General features: G+C 43.5%; 2 protein-coding genes across 14 annotated transcripts in view; one reads left to right on the top strand and one right to left on the bottom strand.

Moving 5' to 3' along the window:
* DZIP1 (DAZ interacting zinc finger protein 1) overlaps window positions 1–23,234 on the bottom strand; it is a 585,021-nt gene that overhangs the window by 460,299 nt on the left and 101,488 nt on the right. For all 4 annotated transcript variants that reach the window (XM_033947541.1, XM_033947543.1, XM_033947540.1 and 1 more), the window contains exon 4: window positions 10,791–10,915. In XM_033947541.1, the coding sequence (XP_033803432.1) occupies window positions 10,791–10,915 (125 nt within the window). The remainder of the gene's footprint in view (window positions 1–10,790; window positions 10,916–23,234) is intronic.
* Window positions 1–23,234, top strand: part of LOC117361931 (dnaJ homolog subfamily C member 3-like) — a 150,556-nt gene that overhangs the window by 64,921 nt on the left and 62,401 nt on the right. For 8 of the 10 annotated variants that reach the window (XR_004539752.1, XR_004539751.1, XR_004539755.1 and 5 more), the window contains one exon: window positions 10,601–10,842. The exons of 1 other annotated variant lie outside the window; for it this stretch is intronic. Coding sequence is in view for 1 of the 9 variants with exons in the window: in XM_033947545.1 (XP_033803436.1) it covers window positions 10,601–10,621 (21 nt within the window). In the remaining 8 variants the exon portion in view is untranslated. Of the gene's footprint in view, window positions 1–10,600; window positions 10,843–23,234 lie in introns of those variants that run through there. One more of the 10 variants, XM_033947545.1, reaches the window with a different exon arrangement.

Genomic DNA, 23,234 nt, shown 5'->3' with positions numbered 1-23,234 from the left:
GAGTCAGCAACATGGATCCTAGAACCTGTACAGAATCCCATACTCTTGCTCATGGTGACCGAAGAAGAATGCAAACCTGAGACTGTGACCCATCGCCCTAGTCTCTGGGAAGAAACACATTTCTCTCCTATATGATTAAAAACATCTCCCTGATATACCTATAAATAGTACAGGAGAAAAGAGCGCAGTGCAAATTCGAAGATTCACGTCCAAAGAACTGAGGAAAAGAAACCACCTTTTTCGCGTTAGTCAAATGGCCCGACTGGAAGACGTCCGAATCAAGCAGTCAGTCAAGAAGAAAGTAGGTGAATCGCCTGGTAGTGCCAAAATGGTACCACTGCCCACATTTTCTAAAATGTTCATGAAGCCTTGGCGAAATGGCATGTGCCAAAACCGAAAGCGCTGCTCCAAGAGAGGCAAGCAAACCTAGTGCCGATTCGGAGTCCATAGTGAAAATGTAAATATTCTCCCAGTTTTTCTGCAGAAATGTGTATCCCTGAGAAATTAATTCAGCAGAATGGGATCCGGCCTGCCCAATTCCCCCGTCTTGGGCACCATGCAGTAAGTGGAACAACGTCCCTTAGTTCCTGAAGAACTACAAGAACTGCCCTGAGGACCATAGTAACATAGTAGATGACGGCAGATAAAGACCCGAATGGTCCATCCAGTCTGCCCAACCTGATTCAATTTAAAAAAAATTTTTTTTTTTTTTTCTTAGCTATTTCTGGGCAAGAATCCAAAGCTTTACCCGGTACTATGCTTGGGTTCCAACTGCCGAAATCTCTGCTCATCTACACCCTCCCAGCCATTGAAGCCCTCCCCAGCCATTGAAGCCCTCCCCTGCCCATCCTCCACCAAACGGCCATACACAGACACAGACCGTGCAAGTCTGCCCAGTAACTGGCCTTAGTTCAATATTTAATATTATTTTCTGATTCTAAATCTTCTGTGTTCATCCCACGCTTCTTTGAACTCAGTCACAGTTTTACTCTCCACCACCTCTCTCGGGAGCGCATTCCAGGCATCCACCACCCTCTCCGTAAAGTAGAATTTCCTAACATTGCCCCTGAATCTACCACCCCTCAACCTCAAATTATGTCCTCTGGTTTTACCATTTTCCTTTCTCAGGAAAAGATTTTGTTCTACGTTAATACCCTTTAAGTATTTGAACGTCTGAATCATATCTCCCCTGTCTCTCCTTTCCGCTAGGGTATACATATTCAGGGCTTCCAGTCTCTCCTCATACGTCTTCTGGCGCAAGCCTCCTATCATTTTCGTCGCCCTCCTCTGGACCGCCTCAAGTTTTCTTACGTCTTTCGACAGATATGGTCTCCAAAACTGAACACAATACTCCAAATGGGGCCTCACCAATGACCTGTACAGGGGCATCAACACCTTCTTCCTTCTACTGACTACGCCTCTTTTTATACAGCCCAGAATCCTTCTGGCAGCAGCCACTGCCTTGTCACACTGTTTTTTTGCCTTTAGATCTTCGGACACTATCACCCCAAGATCCCTCTCCCCGTCCGTGCATATCAGCTTCTCTCCTCCCAGCATATACGGTTCCTTCCTATTATTAATCCCCAAATGCATTACTCTGCATTTCTTTGCATTGAATTTTAGTTGCCAGGCATTAGACCATTCCTCTAACTTTTGCAGATCCTTTTTCATATTCTCCACTCCCTCTTCGGTGTCTACTCTGTTACAAATCTGCAAAAAGGCACACTTTTCCTTCTAACCCTTCAGCAATGTCACTTACATACATATTGAACAGGATTGACCCCAGCACCGAACCCTGAGGGACTCCACTAGTCACCTTTCCTTCCTTCGAGCGACTTCCATTAACCACCACCCTCTGGCGTCTGTCCGACAGCCAGTTTCTGACCCAGTTCACCACTTTGGGTCCTAACTTCAGCCCTTCAAGTTTGTTCAACAGCCTCCTATGAGGAACTGTATCAAAGGCTTTGCTGAAATCTAAGTAAATTACATCTAGCATATGTCCTCGATCCAGCTCTCTGGTTACCCAATCAAAAAATTCAATCAGGTTCGTTTGGCACGATTTACCTTTTGTAAAGCCATGTTGCCTCGGATCCTGTAACTCATTAGATTCAAGGAAATACACTATCCTTTTTTTCAGCAACACTTCCATTATTTTTCCAACAACTGAAGTGAGGCTCACCGGCCTGTAGTTTCCTGCTTCATCCCTGTGACCACTTTTATGAATAGGGACCACATCCGCTCTCCTCCAATCCCCAGGAATCACTCCTGTCTCCAGAGATTTGTTGAACAAGTCTTTAATAGGACTCGCCAGAACCTCTCTGAGCTCCCTTAGTATCCTGGGATAGATCCCGTCTGGTCCCATCGCTTTGTCCACCTTCAGTTTTTCAAGTTGCTCATAAACACCCTCCTCCGTGAACGGCGCAGAATCTACTCCATTTTCTCGTGTAACTTTGCCAGACAATCTCAGTCCTTCTCCAGGATTTTCTTCTGTGAACACAGAACAGAAGTATTTGTTTAGCACATTTGCTTTCTCCTCATCACTCTCCACATATTTGTTCCCAGCATCTTTTAGCCTAGCAATTTCATTTTTTATCTTCCTCCTTTCACTAATATATCTGAAAAAATATTTATCTCCCTGTTTTACATTTTTAGCCATTTGTTCTTCCGCCTGTGCCTTCGCCAAACGTATCTCTCTCTTGGCTTCTTTCAGTTTCACCCTGTAGTCCTTTCTGCTCTCCTCTTCTTGGGTTTTTTTATATTTCATGAACGCCAACTCTTTCGCCTTTATTTTCTCAGCCACTAGGTTGGAGAACCATATCGGCTTCCTTTTTCTCTTGTTTTTATTGATTTTCTTCACATAAAGGTCCGTAGCCATTTTTATCACTCCTTTCAGCTTAGACCACTGTCTTTCCACTTCTCTTATGTCCTCCCATCCTAACAGCTCTTTCTTCAGGTACTTTCCCATTGCATTAAAGTCCGTACGTTTGAAATCTAGGACTTTAAGTATCGTGCGGCCGCTCTCCACTTTAGCCGTTATATCAAACCAAACCGTTTGATGATCGCTACTACCCAGGTGAGCACCCACTCGAACATTAGAGATACTCTCTCCATTTGTGAGGACCAGATCCAATATCGCTTTTTCCCTTGTAGGTTCCGTCACCATTTGTCTGAGCAGAGCCTCTTGAAAGGCATCCACAATCTCCCTACTTCTTTCCGATTCCGCAGACGGAACATTCCAGTCCGCATCCGGCAGGTTGAAATCTCCCAACAGCAGAACCTCCTCTTTCCTTCCAAACTTTTGGATATCCACAATCAGATCCTTATCAATTTGCTGCGATTGAGTCAGAGGTCTGTAGACTACACCCACGTAGATAGAAGTTCCATCTTCTCTTTTCAGAGCAATCCATATCGCTTCTTCCTCTCCCCAGGTCCCTTGCATTTCGGTCGCTTGGATATTGATCTTTACATAGAGAGCTACTTCTCCACCTTTATGACCATCTCTGTCCTTCCTAAAAAGATTATATCCCGGTATGTTTGCATCCCATCCATGTGATTCACTGAACCATGTCTCTGTGATAGCAACAATATCTAGATCTGCCTCTAATATCAGGGCTTGCAGATCATGAACTTTGTTGCTTAGACTGCGAGCATTTGTGGTCATCGCTTTCCAGCTATTTTTCAGCGATAATCTCCTCTTTTGTATGGATTTTTGTGTCGTTTCACTTTCCGTTGCAATACTAAGAAATGAGTTGCTGATATTGCTTATGTTGCAGCCTTTACTACTATCACATCTTTTCTTTTGCCGGGGGTGGTCTCTATAATTGTCCTTCGTACATACACCACCCCCACCTTCTAGTTTAAATGCCTAGAAAAATATTGTCTAAATTTCTCTGCAAGGTTTCTTTTTCCTGCTGTAGTAATATGTAGCCCATCAGTGCAATATAGCTTCTTGTCCTTCCATGTATTTCCCCATCCTCCTATGTACCTGAAGCCTTCTTGATGACACCAGGCTCTGAGCCATCTATTAAAGTCCTCTGTGTTTTTCACTCTTTGCTCTCCTTTTCCATATGCAGGCAGTATTTCAGAAAAAGCTAAAGTCTTTACAAAAGGTTTCACGCCCTCACCAAGCTCCCGAAAAGCTTTCTGTGCTGCAAGTGTGGAGTTGTTGGCCAGGTCATTTGTTCCCAGATGGATAACAACATCAGTGTTAAAATCCTTAGTTTCTTCCTTAATTATAGTCAGTATTTGCCTGGAACTCCTGGTAGCTGAGAATCCTGGAAGACATTTCACTATTTTGGTCTCCTCGCCTTGTGTTCCAGGTTAATGCCTCTGATGATGGAATCCCCCAACAGTAATAGTTTTCTGTTTTTGGCTTTTTTATTTGTACTTAGGGTGCGCTTGTTCTCTTGAGTTACCTTCATTGGTTCCAGTCCCACCTCCCTTCTGTTTTCCTGAGTATCGCAGTGCACTAGTGGAGCGAAGGAATTCTGTAGAGGTAATATTAGTGAAGGTGGATGTTTCTGTGTTACATGTCGCAGTCTTCCTGAGCCTACTGTGACCCATTTATTCCTGGGCTGTTTTATTCTTTGAGGTAGAGGTGGTAAGTTGGTATGATTTTGTGGAGTGATGGAAGCTGCTTTAATTGTATTCAATTCCTGTTTAAGTTTGCAGAGCTCCTCCTTAATACTGGCAAGTTGAAGACAGATGGGGCAAGCCTTAAGCCTCCAAATAGTATGTCTTGGAATTAAAGCACCACAGTGATTGCATAGAATAAAGGTCATCTTGATTGGTTGTGAAGTGACTTGATTTGAGTAGTCCTGATTATATGGGTCTCTATATATGAATAGTGGTCCCTGTGGTTGGTGGGACTATAAGTAAGACTACTAGTAAGGCAGAAATATAGGCTCTATACCACCTAAACAATACTGCAGGTTCTATCAGTGCTACCCTAAAACACAGGATTTATAACAGGATTTTCCCTACTTTAGTCACCCTGAGCCACAGGCACCAGAAATATAGGCTCTATACCACCTAAAACACAGTATTTTAAACAAAAATGCAGGAAGAGGAAATAAGATTTAACAGAGGAAAGAGAAGGATTTATTTTTTGTGCTTTTTTATATTTTTTTAGTAAGAAACAGGGAGGAGAAGAGAAATTAAGCAGATATAATGCTGAAAACCAGTCAAAAGAGCAGAATATGAAATGCTGAGTAACTTAGCTTTTAGATGTTTACAGGGCAGCCTTGTTCACAGCAATGTCCCAAAGATAATGCAATTAACCTTAGAAGTAAAACAGAGCCCCTCCCTTCTCCACCTAATCAGACACAATGGCTAAAAACTAGTGAGTCAGAAATATAGGCTCTATACCACCTAAAACACAGTATTTTAAACAAAAATGCAGGTTCTATCAGTGCTACCCTAAAACACAGGATTTATAACAGATTTTCCCTACTTTAGTCACCCTGAGCCACAGGCACCAGAAATATAGGCTCTATACCACCTAAAACACAGTATTTTAAACAAAACTGCAGGTTCTATCAGTGCTACCCTAAAACACAGGATTTATAACAGATTTTCCCTACTTTAGTCACCCTGAGCCACAGGCACCAGAAATATAGGCTCTATACCACCTAAAACACAGTATTTTAAACCAGTAACACTTAAAAGGGAAACACAAAACATAGAGACTCCAAAAACGAACCGGAAACCTGAGGAGGATGTAAAGTTGCAAGCATCCTGAAAAATGTTCACAGCCCCCTAACCTGACATTATAGCAGCTTCCCCCTCATGAGAAAGTCTGAAGAGTCATTGGAAGAAATCAAGATCCCCTCAGAATGAAGTGCAGGAGGTCAGGGAACGGCAGGATGAGAACTGTAGGATCTGTAAGAAGAAAGAAATTCTCCTAGGAAAAATCAAGTTTCGCAATGTAAAGAGGAGTATACTGAAACCATGAAAACAGTACTAACTCCATGCAACGTGAGCGAAATACGTTATGTCCTTTAAAATGAATACGTATTAGACGCAATCAAGATGCTACATCTACCGCCCCATGGAAAACAACAGAACATAAGAACATAAGCACTGCCTCCGCTGGGTCAGACCCGAGGTCCATCGCACCCAGCAGTCCGCTCACGCAGCGGCCCAACAGGTCCAGGATCTTCTATCTTTACTCTTCTATCCCCTTTTCCAGCAGGAAATTGTACAATCCTTTCTTGAACCCCAGTACTGTACTCTGCCCTATTACGTCCTCTGGAAGCGCATTCCAGGTGTCTACCACACGTTGGGTAAAGAAGAACTTCCTAGCATTTGTTTTGAATCTGTCCCCTTTCAACCTCTCCGAATGCCCTCTTGTTCTTTTATTTTTCAAAAGTTTGAAGAATCTCTCCCTCTCTACTCTCTCTATGCCCTTCAAGATCTTGTAAGTCTCTATCATATCCCCTCTAAGTCTCCTCTTCTCCAGAGAAAAGAGTCCCAGTTTCTCCAATCTCTCAGCGTATGAAAGATTTTCCATCCCTTTTATCAGACATGTCACTCTCCTCTGAACCCTCTCTAGTAACGCCATGTTTTTCTTAAGGTATAGCGACCAATATTGGACGCAGTACTCCAGATGCGGGCGCACCATCGCCCGATACAATGGCAGAATAACTTCTTTCGTTCTGGTAGTGATGCCCTTCTTGATTATACCTAGCATTCTATTCGCTCTCTTAGCGGCCGCTGCGCACTGTGCCGTCGGCTTCATTGTCATGTCCACCATTACCCCCAAGTCCCTTTCTTATGTACTCTCTTTCACTAACATCCCTCCCATCGTATAGTTGTACCTCGGGTTTCTGCTTCCCACATGTAATACTTTACATTTCTCAACATTGAACTTCATCTGCCATCTCGTCGCCCATTCTCCTAGTTTGTTGAAGTCCCTTTGCAATTCTTCGCAGTCCTCTTTAGTCCGAGCTCCACTAAATAGTTTGGTGTTGTCCGCAAATTTTATTATCTCACACTTCATCCCTGATTCTAGATCATTTATGAATATATTAAGTAGTAGCGGCCCGAGCACCGAGCCCTGGGGGACCCCACTCGTTACCTTCCTCCAGTCCGAGTAGTGGCCCTTCACTCCTACCCTCTGTTTCCTACCCGCCAACCAGTTTCTGATCCATCTATATACTTCTCCTTCCACCCCATGATTCTTCAGTTTCCGGAGTTGGCGTTCATGGGGCACCGTGTCAAAGGCTTTTTGGAAATCTAGATATATGATGTCTATGGGGTCTCCTTTGTCCATCCATTTGTTAATTCCTTCGAAGAAGTGCAATAAGTTCGTTAGGCACGATCTCCCCTTGCAGAAACCATGTTGGCTGGTTACCAGAAGTTCGTTTCTTTCAAAATGTTCATCGATGTTTTCTTTTATCAGTGCTTCCGCCATCTTCCCCGGAACAGAAGTCAGACTCACCGGTCTGTAGTTTCCCGGGACACCTCTTGATCCCTTTTTAAAAATGGGCTTAACGTTGGCTATCTTCCACTCCTCCGGGATCATGCCTGTTTTCAGGGATAGATTGTAAATTTGCTGCAGTAGTTCCACTATTTCCTCCTTTAGTTCCTTCAAAACCCTTGGATGGATTCCATCCGGACCCAGGGATTTGTCAGTTTTTAATTTTTCTATCTGCCTGCGTACAGCATCCTAACAGGTAACAGACAAAGCTCACATCGCTAATGAGAGCTTCAGGGATGAGACTAACAGCCACATAGCGCGTGCTCCTCCTCGGGTTTGATAGAATAGGTGACTGGCTCCTGGTTAGAAGGAGCTGTATAACCCTTCCTGTCTGGTCGGGGGGTCCGTCTAGCATGTGCCATGAGAAAATGGCAACAGGAGAAACCAGCGTGATAAACATGGAAATCTGAAGTCCAGGCCCCCTCAGAAATAGAGAAGAGAGTCCTGGCCGTAGGTAGATGCGAAGTCTCATTATGCTCATAGAGACAGCCCGAACTTGGAAACTGTTTGTACTACCTTTAGGCATATATATCCTAAGCCACTACTAGGCACATGCAGCACAGCACAGAGGCCCAAATAAGAAGGACAGTTACCAACAGACAAAGGCTCAATCTGCAGGAACCCCAGGAGAGACAATGAGATACCCGTGTGAAATAGAAGGCACTATCTTACTGCTGATCTCACTGTGCCGTGATTTGCCATATGTCGACCCAGTCCGGAGACAAACCAAGACTGGGTGACCTAGCACAGGTCAGAGACTCTCTGGTAATCCCCTTGAGTGCCAACCCCAGAGTCCGATTAAACTAGCAGCTTTCTTCAAGTAAATACAGCAGGAACACAGACAGACATATAAATCTGCCCAAGCTTGTCCCAAAGCTGGTGAAACATGTACAACTTGTCTGAACCTGAAAGGAGAGAAGCCGCAGCATACCCTGACCAAAGTCAGCTGGAAATAAACTACCAGAACGCTAATGTAGCTCTCCCGCCATTGCCGGAGACCCAAGCGCGCGCCTGATTCTCGCCGACACGTGGCCGCTGTATCAACGCTCCTAGAAACATAGTCAGATTCAAGCCCTGCAAAATTTACCCTGCCATGGCCTGCATAGAAAGAAAATCAGACTCGGGGAATAACTAGAAGAACGATGTGGTGCTTCCCACAGCGCCGGAAAAAACATGTCCCATCTCATACGCGCTGCTATAAACTGGCACCTGCACAATCAGCTGCACATGGCCGTGACAAACACCGACGAAAGAGAGCCTCGGAATAAACAGGACTACTACTGCTGCACTGAAACCCAACGAGGAGAACAAGTGCAAGCATGAAATCGCACCGCTACTGCCGCACTGTAACCAACAAGGAAACCAAGCGCATGCATGCAAAGGGCAGGAAAGTCCCGGCTCCCTCAATGGATTTCTAGTCATAAAATTTAGCTTCAATAAAATATCCATTCTTTAAACGTACGTTGACCGAACCCACAGTACTAAGACTCCCAAACAGAACCTGAAGTTCAAACAACAGTAAAAAAAACACATACATACTCACAACCTTGTTGTTAGGGCCGGTTGAAGCCAGTAAGAGCTGGTTGTGCAGCACTAACAGGGCAGAATGTAGCAACTGTGGTCTCCCTTTTTTTTTTTAAACAGAGAAGGAAAGAAGAAAAAAATCGAGACCCAGTCAGACCCTCTAGCAATGGAGGGAGGGTGAGGCAGGGACCTGGGGTGGCCCAGGTGTAACCCCTAAAGCTGGCACTGTTCAGCCGGACACCCCTGCTTCACTGAAGAGAAACCTCAACAGGAGAAATAGAATGTCAGTCTCACTGAAGAGAAACCTCAAAAGGAGAAAATAATTTCCCAGTCACAGCCAGAATTCAGGAGCTAGTTGAATAGCGACCATCACCTGCTGGGAAATAGAGCATACTGAAGATACAGGAGGAGTGCCAGCCAATAGGACCACCTGTTAATCAGTTTCTCTATCTCCGCCTGCTGGTAGATGTGTGCTATCCCATTGGTCTCTGGATTCATCTGCTGCTGTTGCTAAGGAAGGGAACTTTTCCCCATTATTTACTCTTTCTTTTAACTCTCAACAACCCCTTTCATCTAGAGCAGGGATTTCAAAGTCCCTCCTCGAAGGCCACAATCCAGTTGGGTTTTCAGGATTTCCCCAATGAATATGCATTTAAAGCAGTGCATGCAAATAGATCGCATTCATATTCATTGGGGAAATCCTGAAAACCCGACTGGATTGCGGCCCTCAAGGAGGGACTTTGAGATCCCTGATCTAGAGGAATACACAAATTCAAATTAGTATTCCCTTCTACTAGGGGTATACAAACCTTAAGTAGGCTTTCTTAATCTATGGCATTTGCTTTGGTAAAAATCTGGAACGATCTTCCTTTTTTGACACTTGAACTTCTCTCTTCTTTGACACTTTTTAGAAAAACTTTGAAGATGTATCTTTTTAAGAAATTTTTATCTGATAAATAAGGGACTGTAACAGATGAATCTTTATCCTATCATTGTCTCCTTTGCCTCATTGGTTAATTCTGTTAACCAGATTGAGTCCCTTCCTAGGAATGACCCGGTATATAAGACCAAGGATTGGACTGGATTGGATTGTGCGTAGTTACCAGGCACAGTTACTCCCCCTTTCACCAGTGTACTGAGCACAAATAGCATGCATATAATTTGCATGCTATTTGTTCTGAGCATCACTGGAAAAATGAAACTCGCTCCCAACCCAGTGTTTTCCACTGGGTTGCCAGAGCATTGTGCATCTGGTCCTAACTGGCTTAGGGGAGGGTCACTGTTTGATGGGGCATGGTGAGGGGTTACAGATACTAACTGGTTCGCTATGATAGAGGCTTAAGGGATGGCTGACCGACACGTTGGATGGTGAGGGCTGAGCTGCAGTGGGGGCAGAGTAGGGGGTTAGGTAATAGGGATGGCTAATTAAAAGGGAGGAGACACTGGTAAGGAGAACAACTAAATGAACAGTAGAGAAAGACCATAAGCGTGGGTGATGACTGGTTAGAGAAAGGCTTGCTGGCTGTGAGTTTTGCCCAGTGGTCTGCAGGAGTGTATTAAGGGCCTGTTTTACTAATTTATTTTCCCTTGGAAAAGGAATGTGAAGAGAGACTGTGAATCAAGCCCTACAAAAATTGGAACCATCTCTACCCCCGCATCCTCTGCCCCTTAATTTCACCAGAGCATTGGAGAAGAAATGGGGCAGGTCTCAGCTCCTGGGTCCTAAGTTCTGGTCTGGCTCCTCAATTCAAATGAAACATTTATCAAGGCTTATAATATACAATACCTGTGAAAGTTTGGCCACATGAGCACTTTGCTCTGCTTCCAGATGGCATTTGGTGAGTAGCAATTCTTCTTTCAACTTGTCGATCTCACTCTGTAGTTTGTCTGACTGCAACACCTTCTGTTTTTCTTTTTTCATGAGGAAATATTAATTAGTAAAATATTAAAAGTTCATTTTTGAAAAAGTAGCAATTACACTTTTCAAATGTGCTTTATCATTGAATACGACCAGTCACTTTTCTTGCTATTCAAAGCCTCTAGGAAGCTGTAAGTATTAAAGCTAGGGTTCAACTTGCCACAAAAGGGCAAAACTTTAATCAAATATTGTTTATTTTGTATTTAGAAAGGTTTTTGCTACTCATTTCAAGCTTATCTTCTCTTACTGAATCAGCAGAGCTGTGTTTTTGTTTTTTTAATGTTCTTTTTATTCTTTATTCTGCATCATATCTCCCCTGTCCCTCCTCTCCTCTAGAGCAGAGTTTCTCAACACGCAGTACGGGAACCCTTAGGGGTATGCGAGCCACTTCTTGGGGGTACGTGGTACTGTGCGGGTCTCCCACCCCCCTTCCTCTTTAATGGCCGCTGCCACTGGGGATCCTATGCCTTCCTTCTTGCCTGCCCCCCTCTGCCAAAGCCGACGCCGGGGATCCCATGCCCTCCTTCCTATATTCCCCCTTCTGGGTTAGTGGGGGATCCCAGTTACCTGCTTCAAGGCTATCCAGCTGGGCTGCTCCTTTATGCCTTCAGCCGCACAAGCATGTAGGCAGCAGCTCTTACACGCTGCACGTGGCTGACTGAGAAGCCTTCTCTCTGACGTTAGAGCTGATGTCAGAGGGAAGGCTTGTGGGTCAGCTACGTGCAGCGTGTAAGAACCACTGCCTGTGTCCCTGTGCGGCTGAAGGCAGGAAGGAGCAGCCCAGCTGGATGGTCCTGAAGGGAGCGAGTGCGGCCCTGGAGCAAGCAAGTAAGGGAGAGAGGGGATATGATTGTGGGACAAAGGGAGAAAGGAGGGGGTGGGGGAAGGAGAACGTTTGGGACAAAGGCTGGAAGGCAGAGAGGGGGGCACGAACTCAGGCACAGAAGGGATGGAGGAAGGGGGCACTAATTTGGGACATAGGAGGGAGGGAGGGAATAGTGTGTGAGTGAGAGGGAAAGAGATAGTGTACGTGGGGAAAGGAAGAAAGAGGAAAATTGGGCATAGAGAGAGAAAAGTGAGGTAGAGATGCATGGGGAATAGAAGGATGAGAGGGAGAAATGTTGAATATGGTGGTGGAGAGGGATCAGAGGGACAGAATGAAGGGGATACAAAGGGGAGGAATGTTGGACATAGTGATGGAGGGAGAGATGTGGCATTGTGCTTGAGAGAGGTGATAGAAGGAGAAATGGGCAATGGTTGGGGGCAATGGTGAAAAATACTGCACATGATCCAGGGAATAGGAGAGGGAGAAATGTTGGATGTGGCAGTAGAGGGTGGGGGGTGAAGATGCACCCTGGATCTCTCTCTCTCTCTCCACGCCCTTTGCAGAAAGAGATGGAATGAGAGAAAGATAGATGGACAGTGAGAGAGAAAGGGAGACATGTTGCCAGTAGGGGTGGAGAAGAGAGGAAGAAAAGTTGGACTCATGGAGAGACAGAGAGAGATGTTGGTTGGAGAAGGGAATGAGGTCCAGAGGAGAGCAAGTTTGCAGGAGGCAGACAAAAAGAAATAATGGATGCAGAGTCAAAAGGAAATGCAACCAGAGACTCATGAAATCACCAGACAGCAAAGGTGGAAAAATGATTTTATTTTCAATAAAGTGGTCAAAATATGTCAGTTTTCAGAATTGATATCTGCTGTCTATATTTTGTACTATATTTGTCTATTTTTCTATAGTTGTTACTGAGGTGACATTGAATATTTAAAGTCATCTGCCTTGACCTATTTGAAAAAAAAAACCCAAAATATAAAATGATAATTAACATTTTCAATGCATACAGTGTGCTTTGTGTTTTTTTAATTTTGTGGTTACCATTATGTATTAATAAGATTAAATTATGTGTATATGAAAAATGAATGGAAGAAATTGCATTACAATTAGTACTACTATTATTATTGGGGTGGGGTCTGAAGCGGAGCTTGGGCAGGGGTACTCAGTTAATATTTGTTAGACTTAGGGGGTACTTGGCTTGAATTAGTTGAGAAACACTGCTCTAGAATATACTGTACATGTTTAGGTATTCCAGTCTGTTCTCGTTCTTGTTTTGATTCAAAACCCTTACTATTTTCGTCACCTTCCTCTGGACCACTTCAAGTCTTTTTATATCCTTTGCCAGATAAGGCATCCGAAACTGAACACAATACTCCAAGTGTGGCCTCACCAATGACCTATGTCCTCAAAAATGGATTTCCTGTCCTATTAACCCTCTTTCTTCCTCCCCTCTTAAAGTCAATCAATTTGTACCTTTGCTTAATCTTTGTAAACCGCATAGAACTTCACGGTATTGCGGTATATAAGCTGTTATTATTATTATTATTATTATTAACACCTCCCTTCTTCTGCTGGTTAATCCTCTTTCTATACAGCCTAGCATCCTTCTGGCTACAACCACCGCCATATCACACTGATTAGATGCCTTTAGCTCCTCAGACACAATCACCCCAAGGTCCCTCTCTCCGTCTGTACTTATCAGCCTCTTACCTCCCAGCACATAAGGTTCCCTCGGATTTCTAACCCCCAAAGACACAATGTATCAAAATTTACCTGCAATCTCCTTCACTCCCAACTTTTATATCACAAATGGGCCCTTTTACTAAAGCTTAGCTCATGCTAATGAAATCAGTATGCAATAAATGCGGTGGGGATCATAATCGAATCAGAAATGCATCTAAAAACCCGCCCAAATTGGCACTCGGATGACCTAAAAGACAGGTCGTCCAAGTGCCGATAATCGAAACAGGTTTTTAGACGTATCCAGAGACTTTTTAGGCTTCTGAATTCTGCCTTGCACCCAGAGCTGAAGGAAAAATTGTATTCTTACCTGTTAATTTTCTTTCCTTTAGATCAGTGTCTCTCAAACTTTCTCGAGTTGGGGCACACTAAAGGTAGTGGCCACAGTTTGAGGCACCCAGAAGTGTGCAGACATCACCGTGATGACATACATCATCACGTCGACGTCCGCACATGTGCAGAGGCCCTCCAGATGGGCCCTGAGATGCCAGTAGGGGGTGCCAGCAGGGAAGAGGGCCAGAGAGAAGAAGAGGCACTGGCGCCATTGCCTACTACTTCACTGATTGCCTACTACTTCAAAATAAGTACCCCCTAAGTCTAACATATATCAACTGAGTACCTCAACTACAGACATCCATAGGCCCACCCAAGCTCTGACCCAGATCCCATCCCCTTTACTAATTGTAATGCAATTTTTTCCATTAATTTTTCATATACACACAATATACACAGCAGATAAAAATTCTCAAAACTGACACATTTCAATCACTATATTGAAAATGAAATCATTTTACCTACCAGCGATCCTCTGTAGGCTGCTGTAATTAGCTTTAAAGATGAGACAAGGAGGTCAGAGGGGAAGCCAGAGGACGCTAGAGAGAAGGAGGAAACATGCAGGCCTTCAGTGAATCGGGCAGCGCTGGTGCTGTACCACTTAGGGAAGTCAGTTGGCATGCGCCTCTCTTCCTCCTCAGTGTGCTGTGGCACACTTGGAATCTCAGGAGGCACACTAGTGTGCCTCGGCACACAGTTTGAGATACACTGCTTTAGACGCAGCAGATGAATCCAGTGACTAGTGGGATAGCACACATCTACCAGCAGGTGGAGATATAGAAACTGATTTACACGTGCTCTTCTTGGATGGAACTTCTCCTGTTCACTCAGTATCACTCCTTGCCCAAGCATCCGAAACCAGAAATATCACCAGTATGAAGAAAAACTTCTTTCCCAAAACAAGTACAAAATTGAACTATACATAATGCAACTACTAACCATAACACTAACCGAAAACCAACCTCAAATATACAGAAAAAGGTGGGGCTCTGAATTCATCTGCTGCGCCTAAAGAAAAGAAAATTAACAGGTAAGAACATAATTTTTCCTTCCTTAGCAACAGCAGCAGATGAATCCAGAGACTAGTGGGATGTAGCAAAGCAATCCTCAATCAGGGTGGGAACCAAACGCCGCCTCCGCAATAACCGAAGCGCCAAAAGCAGCCTCTGCCTGAGCCGCCACATCCAAGTGATAATGCTTAGAAAACATATTCCTGGAAGACCAAGAAGTTGCCCAACAAATCTCCTCCAAGGCCAGCCCCCTAGACTCAGCCCATGAAGTAGGCTTCGCTCGAGTCAAATAATAATAATAATTTTATTCTTATATACCGCCAAAGCCATGATAGTTCGAGGCGGTTTACAACAAGAAGTGCTGGACAATCAGCGAAGTGGTCACCATATAAAGTCATCAAATACAAGCCATGATAGTTCAAGGCAGTTTACATCAAGAGGTGCTGGATAATCAGCGAAGTGGTCACCATATAAAGTCATCGAATACAAGCTTACAGAATGGAAGAAGTGATAAACTATAAAATTCTTAGGTTACAAATCGATTAAACAAATTCGTTTTTACCGATTTTCTAAAATTGAAGTAGGATGAGGAATGCGGGATAATGTTGCCCAGCCAATCGTTTCATTTACCTGCCTGGAAGGCGAGAGTTCTGTCCAGGAATCTTTTGTAGTGGCAGGCCTTTATTGTCGGATAGGTGAATAGATAAATTCTATGTGTGGGTCTAATAGAACTATCCAGAATAAATTGAGAAATCAAGTACGTGGGGGCCAGACCAAATATTGATTTAAAACAAAGACAAAAAAATTTAAACAATACTCGTGATTCCAGGGGCAGCCAGTGAAGTTTTTGATAATAAGGGCTTATGTGTTCCCATTTCTTCAACCCAAAAATCAGTCGAACTGCCGAATTTTGAATAACTCGGAGTCTTTGAAGGGATTTTTTGAAGGATCCCAAGTAAATGATGTTGCAATAATCGAGCATGCTTAAGATGGAAGATTGAACCAATAAGCAGAATGATGCTGCATCAAAGTATTTTCTGATGGTTCTGAGTTTCCATAGTATCGAGAAGCATTTTCTAACCAATAAATCTATGTGAACATTTAGAGTAAGATGACGGTCCAGAGTCACTCCCAGAATTTTTATGGAATAGTCAATAGGGAAGACCTGACCATTCAAGAAAATCGATGAGTCTTTAATTTTATCATTCGGGCTTGCCAAGAAAAATTTGGTTTTGTCTGAGTTGAGTTTCAATTTGAATTCAGTCATCCATAATTCAATTTGCTTTAATATGGATGATAGTTGATTCTTTGTCTCAGAGGACAGGGTATAAGGGGAATAACTATAGTGATATCATCTGCGTAGATGTAAAATTTAACTTTTAAGCTTTTGTAGTAAGTTCCCCAATGAGCCTGAGCCACCAAATCCAAGCGATAATGCCTATAAAACGTATTCCAAAAGACTAAGAAGCTGCCCGACAAATTTCCTCCAAGGCCAGCCCCCTGAGAAACAATGGGAGAGAAGAGAGTGCTGTGGTGGCTGTCAGCATAGCTATTGCTAGCATTTTTAGTTGGCATAACTAATGTCAGCAAAGGCCTATGGGAAATTATCTGACTCTGGATGCAGAATTCTGTGCTCCTGCACAGAATTCACATACATTAATCATTCAGCCAGACTGGATTGTTTATCAAGAAGATAGGCTGCTTGAATGGGACAAAGAAGCCAGAGACTAATCCCATCTACCATGCCTGCAAGTATCACACCCTCCTTATCAATTAAATTATAACCATTGTTTCAATTTACAAATTCTAAACAGAAAGATACTGGGACATACAATAGTTTCTATACACAGAATAAGATTCCAAGCTATAAAAGCCTCCTTTCTGCAACACATCGGCAGCTCTCTCTTTCTCTGTCTATCCTTCTCTTTATCTATGGAACACGAAGCTTGGACCATCACCCCATCCCCCTTTTCTCTCTCTCTGCCTTTCCCTGGAACTTCAGGCTTCTATGTCTCTCTTTTCTTCTGAACTCTGTAAGGCAGGGAAATTGCTTTGCTCTCTCATTAATTGTAATGCTTAATTGTAATGCTTATAAATATTGCTTTTCTGTAAGCCTATTTCTATAATATATTCTTTATGCAATCACCTCTGGCTGTGCATATTATTTGATTCTACTTCCTGGTGAATCTTCAGTGAGGGAACTGAACCTGGGACCTGGCGTATGTAAGGGCGCCGCTCTGAGTCTGACTTCTTTCCCTTATCCTGCGTCTCCAAAAGTGAGTCCACAGGTAAGTGAAAGGAGTCTGGCTGGGCTGTGAAGGCCTGAGTCATCTTGGCATTCGGACACAGAGAGTCAGGACATCCCTATGGACTAGCACTGTTGTTCCTAGCTGTTAAATCACTTTTTACTCTGTCCAATTCTATCTGTATTGTGTGACGATCCTGTTCCCATTTCATTTTCTCTTTTTCTAATTTTTCCTTGTGGTCTCTGAGTTCATGGAAGGGAATGTAAGTGGAGGAATTTCTGTAACTACCTCTGCCATGCCCTCTATTTCCTGTGTGTGGTGTTTTCTTGTATTGGGGTGCTCCCTCAGCACGCCACCTTCTAGCTTCTGATACTGAAATAATTTGAGCTGGCTGGGTCTTCCACACAGACCCAATCCTGAGCAGTAAAGTGTCAAAAGGCATAGTTTTAGGGTCGTCCGAGAACAACAGAAAGTGTTTAGTAATCTCAGGAGATAATAATTCTAATAGGAATTCTTTATGTTCTCTCTGACCATAATCTGAAGAAATGGGCCAATGTTCATGTTCCGCGTAAGTACCGCGTTGATTACCCACACTCTATATGCAAACTGCTCTGGTGTATCGGTTGGCAGGGGTGAAAGAGTTCTAAGTACTTGCAAAGAGGTGCAGCGAAATAGTTGTTCGATGCCCATCTTTACAAATTGGTATGGATGAACAAGAGATCTAAATTTATAATAATGTGGACCCAGGGCTAGGTGCATAAGCTTATCAAAATCTGCATTGTTCCTTTTGTATTTCCCTAGACCCCAGTGAATCAGTATGTTAGTAGCCCATTTGCACCATTCATTTATGTTAAAAGGCATAGGGCCCACTTTCTCCACTATTCTTTCAATGTCACTATCTTTCATATGTCCCTGCAGTACTACTGTTACTGGAGCTGTGTCACTTATAGGGGTACTATTGGTATTGCTCTGGCCTGGTAATAAATTTTCCTCATCTTCATTTGTCGGTTCTTCTTCCTGTTCTACATCTGTAGCTAGTTTACCTTTTCGCTGGCCTGCTACAAAAACATTGTTAAACTGACTACATGGATTATATGGTGATGGTGGCACAGGTGCAGAAGGCAGAATCTGTGAGGAGACAGCATTAACCTGTCCCTGTGAGGCACATTTTGACTTTAAATACTTTAATTCTGCCTTGGCCTCTTCTAATTGTTCATTTACAGTTAAAAAGGAATTTGGGTTCTTAGCATGGATATATTAATTTGTGCCTCATCTAAGTCTTTGGACAGCTGATGGCAATGAGTGCTCAAGTCAGTGTTTTCTTGTCTTAGGCTAATAACTCCCCTTAATATTCCTTGAATGAAAAGGCATTTTCTTTTATTTGTTTTCTTTCTAAACTCCTGAGAATGAGAAACCATTTGTTTCTGAATATCGTGCCATGTGTGTTCTGGAAAATTACCCTCATATGGACCCCTTTTCTTGTCAAAATATTTGTGTACAATATCTGTGAGTTCTTGAAAATCAAAAGGGTTCATATTTGAGGCTGCAGAAGTCTGCCTTGGTTCGTGGACCTTGCTCATATATTTATATGGCCTTCTAAATGTCCCTGTCTGTGTGTAGCCTTTGAGATTGAAATGATCCCACTGATGAAGGAGGGAGACTTTAGTTAATAGGTAGAAAATCGAGGTAAAGCGTGTTAGGCAAGAGTCATTGGCCTAAATAATACACTTATGCCCACACTTGCCCACACTGGTTACTACCTGAAATTTACAGGCAGAAGTTTAGCAGGAAAAAATATAAGAAGTCGGTTAGAAGAGGAGAGATGCCAGCTGCCAGTTCCAGTCCAGTGTGCCCTTTCACCAGGGCAGAGACTGACAAGAAATAGAATTAAAAGCACAAGGTAAAAAGGTAAAAGTTATTAGTACAGATGTGGCGTGTCTTAATTGAGTGACTGTTTTAATTTTGAACCATGCTTTTCTTCAGAGCAGCTCAAATATTCTTACATGCAACACCCTTTAGCAAGCATATAATAGCAAATCATAAAATGCAAACTGGCACAGGTAAACTACAAAGACTTTTGATAGTAAAATCTCACCAAATATAAAACCCAAAATATTACTGAAACTTTTCACAAGTGTGTCATCCAGTCTAAAACAATTTAAGGGTTCCAGAAGGTCTTTTGATTTCTATCTCACTCTGTCTATCAATCAAAAATACAAAGTCTATTGATAAGTAAAATCTCACCAAGTATAAAACCCAAAATATTACTGGAACTTTTCACCAGTGTGTCATCCAGTCTAACGTACAATCAATCTAAGGGTTTTCCAAGGTCTTTTGATTTCTATCTCACTCTGTCTATACTGCACAAGGTCTTTTGAATGGAAAATACCATCTCTCACCTTGTCTTAGGCAGCTAATAATCCTATTGCACAGTGCATACAAGAAGAAAAAAAAATTGAATTCTACTTACCCAAATGAAATCATCAGGAAGCACCGAGACGAGCCCCCAAAATGTAAGGATTGTTAGTGGCCCCCACAATATATGGTGGTAGGGGTTACTTGAGCGGCGCCCTTACACACGCCAGGTCCCAGGTTCAGTTCCCTCACTGAAGATTCACCAGGAAGTAGAATCAAATAATAGGCACAGCCAGAGCTGATTGCATAAAGAATATATTATAGAAATAGGCTTACAGAAAAGCAATATTTATAAGCATTACAATTAATGAGAGAGCAAAGCAATTTCCCTGCCTTACAGAGTTCAGAGGAAAAGAGAGACATAGAAGCCTGAAGTTCCAGGGAAAGGCAGAGAGAGAGAAAAGGGGGATGGGGTGATGGTCCAAGCTTCGTGTTCCATAGATAAAGAGAAGGATAGACAGAGAAAGAGAGAGCTGCCGATGTGTTGCAGAAAGGAGGCTTTTATAGCTTGGAATCTTATTCTGTGTATAGAAACTATTGTATGTCCCAGTATCTTTCTGTTTAGAATTTGTACACTGTTTGAAACAATGGTTAATTTAATTGATAAGGAGGGTGTGATACTTGCAGGCATGGTAGATGGGATTAGTCTCTGGCTTCTTTGTCCCATTCAAGCAGCCTATCTTCTTGATAAACAATCCAGTCTGGCTGAATGATTAATGTATGTGAATTCTGTGCAGGAGCAAAGAATTCTGCATCCAGAGTCAGATAATTTCCCATAGGCCTTTGCTGACATTAGTTATGCCAACTAAAAATGCTAGCAATAGCTATGCTGACAGTGGCCTTATGTTGGAAAAATAATGGAAGTGTTGCTGAAAGAAAGGATAGTGTGCTTCCTTGAATCTAATGGGTTACAGGATCCGAGGCAACATGGCTTTACAAAAGGTAAATCATGCCAAACGAACCTGATTGAATTTTTTGATTGGGTGACCAGAGAGCTGGATCGAGGACATATGCTAGATGTAATTTACTTGGATTTCAGCAAAGCCTTTGATACAGTTCCTCATAGGAGGCTGTTGAACAAACTTGAAGGGCTGAAGTTAGGACCCAAAGTGGTGAACTGGGTCAGAAACTGGCTGTCGGACAGACGCCAGAGGGTGGTGGTTAATGGAAGTCGCTCGAAGGAAGGAAAGGTGACTAGTGGAGTCCCTCAGGGTTCGGTGCTGGGGCCAATCCTGTTCAATATGTTTGTGAGTGACATTGCTGAAGGGTTAGAAGGAAAAGTGTGCCTTTTTGCAGATGATACCAAGATTTGTAACAGAGTAGACACCGAAGAGGGAGTGGAAAATATGAAAAAGGATCTGCAAAAGTTAGAGGAATGGTCTAATGCCTGGCAACTAAAATTCAATGCAAAGAAATGCAGAATAATGCATTTGGGGATTAATAATAGGAAGGAACCGTATATGCTGGGAGGAGAGAAGCTGATATGCACGGATGGGGAGAGGGACCTTGGATTATAGTGTCCGAAGATCTAAAGGCGAAAAAACAGTGTGACAAGGCAGTGGCTGCTGCCAGAAGGATGCTGGGCTGTATAAAGAGAGGTGTAGTCAGTAGAAGGACCCTGTACAGGTCATTGGTGAGGCCCCACTTGGAGTATTGTATTCAGTTTTGGAGACCGTATCTGGCGAAAGACGTAAGAAGACTTGAGGCGGTCCAGAGGAGGGCGACGAAAATGATAGGAGGCTTGCGCCAGAAGACGTATGAGGAGAGACTGGAAGCCCTGAATATGTATACCCTAGAGGACAGGAGAGACAGGGGAGATATGATTCAGACGTTCAAATATTTGAAGGGTATTAACGTAGAACAAAATCTTTTCCTGAGAAAGGAAAATGGTAAAACCAGAGGACATAATTTGAGGTTGAGGGGTGGTAGATTCAGGGGCAAAGTTAGGAAATTCTACTTTACGGAGAGGGTAGTGGATGCCTGGAATGCGCTCCCGAGAGAGGTGGTGGAGAGTAAAACTGTGACTGAGTTCAAAGAAGCATGGGATGAACACAGAAGATTTAGAATCAGAAAATAATATTAAATATTGAACTAGGCCTGTTACTGGGCAGACTTGCACGGTCTGTGTCTGTGTATGGCCGTTTGGTGGAGGAAGGGCAGGGGAGGGCTTCAATGGCTGGGAGGATGTAGATGGGCTAGAGTAAGTCTTAACAGAGATTTCGGCAGTTGGAACCCAAGCACAGTACTGGGTAAAGCTTTGGATTCTTGCCCAGAAATAGCTAAGAAGAAAAAAATTTTTAAAAAAAATTTTAATTGAATCAGGTTGGGCAGACTGGATGGACCATTCGGGTCTTTATCTGCCGTCATCTACTATGTTACTATGTGAAATTGAGCCCAAGGCACCACTTCCAGAGATGCCACCACTGAGCCAAGAACCTGTAAATAATCCCATACTCATGATCTCAGGGACTGTCGAAGAAGGCGAACCCGAGACTGTAACTTATCACCCCAGTCGCTGGTCAGAAACACTTTCCCCACTGCTGTGTCGAACTGCACTCCCAGATGTTCCAATGATTGGGAGGGGATCAAAGAGCTCTTCGGAAAGTTGACCCAATGACTGAAGAAGGGAAATCACCCTCTGTGTTACCTCCAAATTCTCTTGCCTGGACGATGCCTGAATCAACCAGTCATCCAGTTAAGGATGGACCCGAATCCCCTCCTTGCGAAGGCAGACCGCCACTACCACCATCACCTTTGAAAAAGTCCGCAGAGCCATGGCCAGACTAAAAGGCATCGCCTGAAACTGATAATGGAGCCTGAGCACAGAAAAGCGCAGATACTATTGATGCAGCGGCCAGATGAGAATATGCAAGGAGGCTTCCTTGAGATCGAGCGCCATCAGGAACTCCCCTGGCTGAACTGTCGTAATGACCGACCTCACCATTTCCATACGGAAATGCCTGACGTGGACAAACTGATTGACTTGTTTGAGATCCAGAATCGTTCTGACTGAACTCCCTTTCTTGGGCACAACGAAGTAACTGTAATACCTCCCCCTGGTCCCTCTGCTCCCGAGGAACTGGAACCACCGCTCCAAGATCCAGAAGCACCTAAAGAGAACTTTACGCCAACTCCCACTTGCTCACCCCTGCGCACAGGAAAATCAAGAAAGAATCTGCAACGGGAGAGGAGAATTCTAATTTGTAATCTTCTCGAATAATGTCCAAGACCCACTGATCAGACATTATCTTAGCCCACTCTGCCAGAAAGAAAGACAGCCGCCCCCAATAGGCATGGTGGAGGGAGCCGAGACCCCGTCATTGGGAATTACAAACAGCTGGAGCATGGGCTGGCTGAGAGGCCAGAGTTTTTGCAGGATGAAAGGAATTCCTCTGTGGAAACGTAGGCTTGAAAGCAAAGGAGGAAGCGTAAGCAGGAGTGAAATTTGGCTTCCCTGGTCTATACCGTTTTGCATCACGAAAACGGGCTCGGGAAGGTAAGTCCCTCAAGGGTCCCTTAGGCTTATCTTCCAGCAATCTCTGAGTTTTGGAATCACCAAAATCCTTCACCAATTTGTCCAAACAATAGATGATCCTTAAAAGGTAGGCGCACAAGTTGCAGTTTGGAAGCTGCATCCACTGCCCAATGGTGTAGCCACAACAATCTGTGTGAAACCACCGAAAGCAACATCTGCTTCGCTGAAGCGCAAATAACATCATATAAGGCGTCCACCAAA

This window comes from Geotrypetes seraphini, chromosome 6, assembly GCF_902459505.1.
Source record: "Geotrypetes seraphini chromosome 6, aGeoSer1.1, whole genome shotgun sequence".
NCBI lineage: Eukaryota > Metazoa > Chordata > Amphibia > Gymnophiona > Dermophiidae > Geotrypetes > Geotrypetes seraphini.
This window is presented reverse-complemented; position numbering and strand designations above follow the sequence as displayed.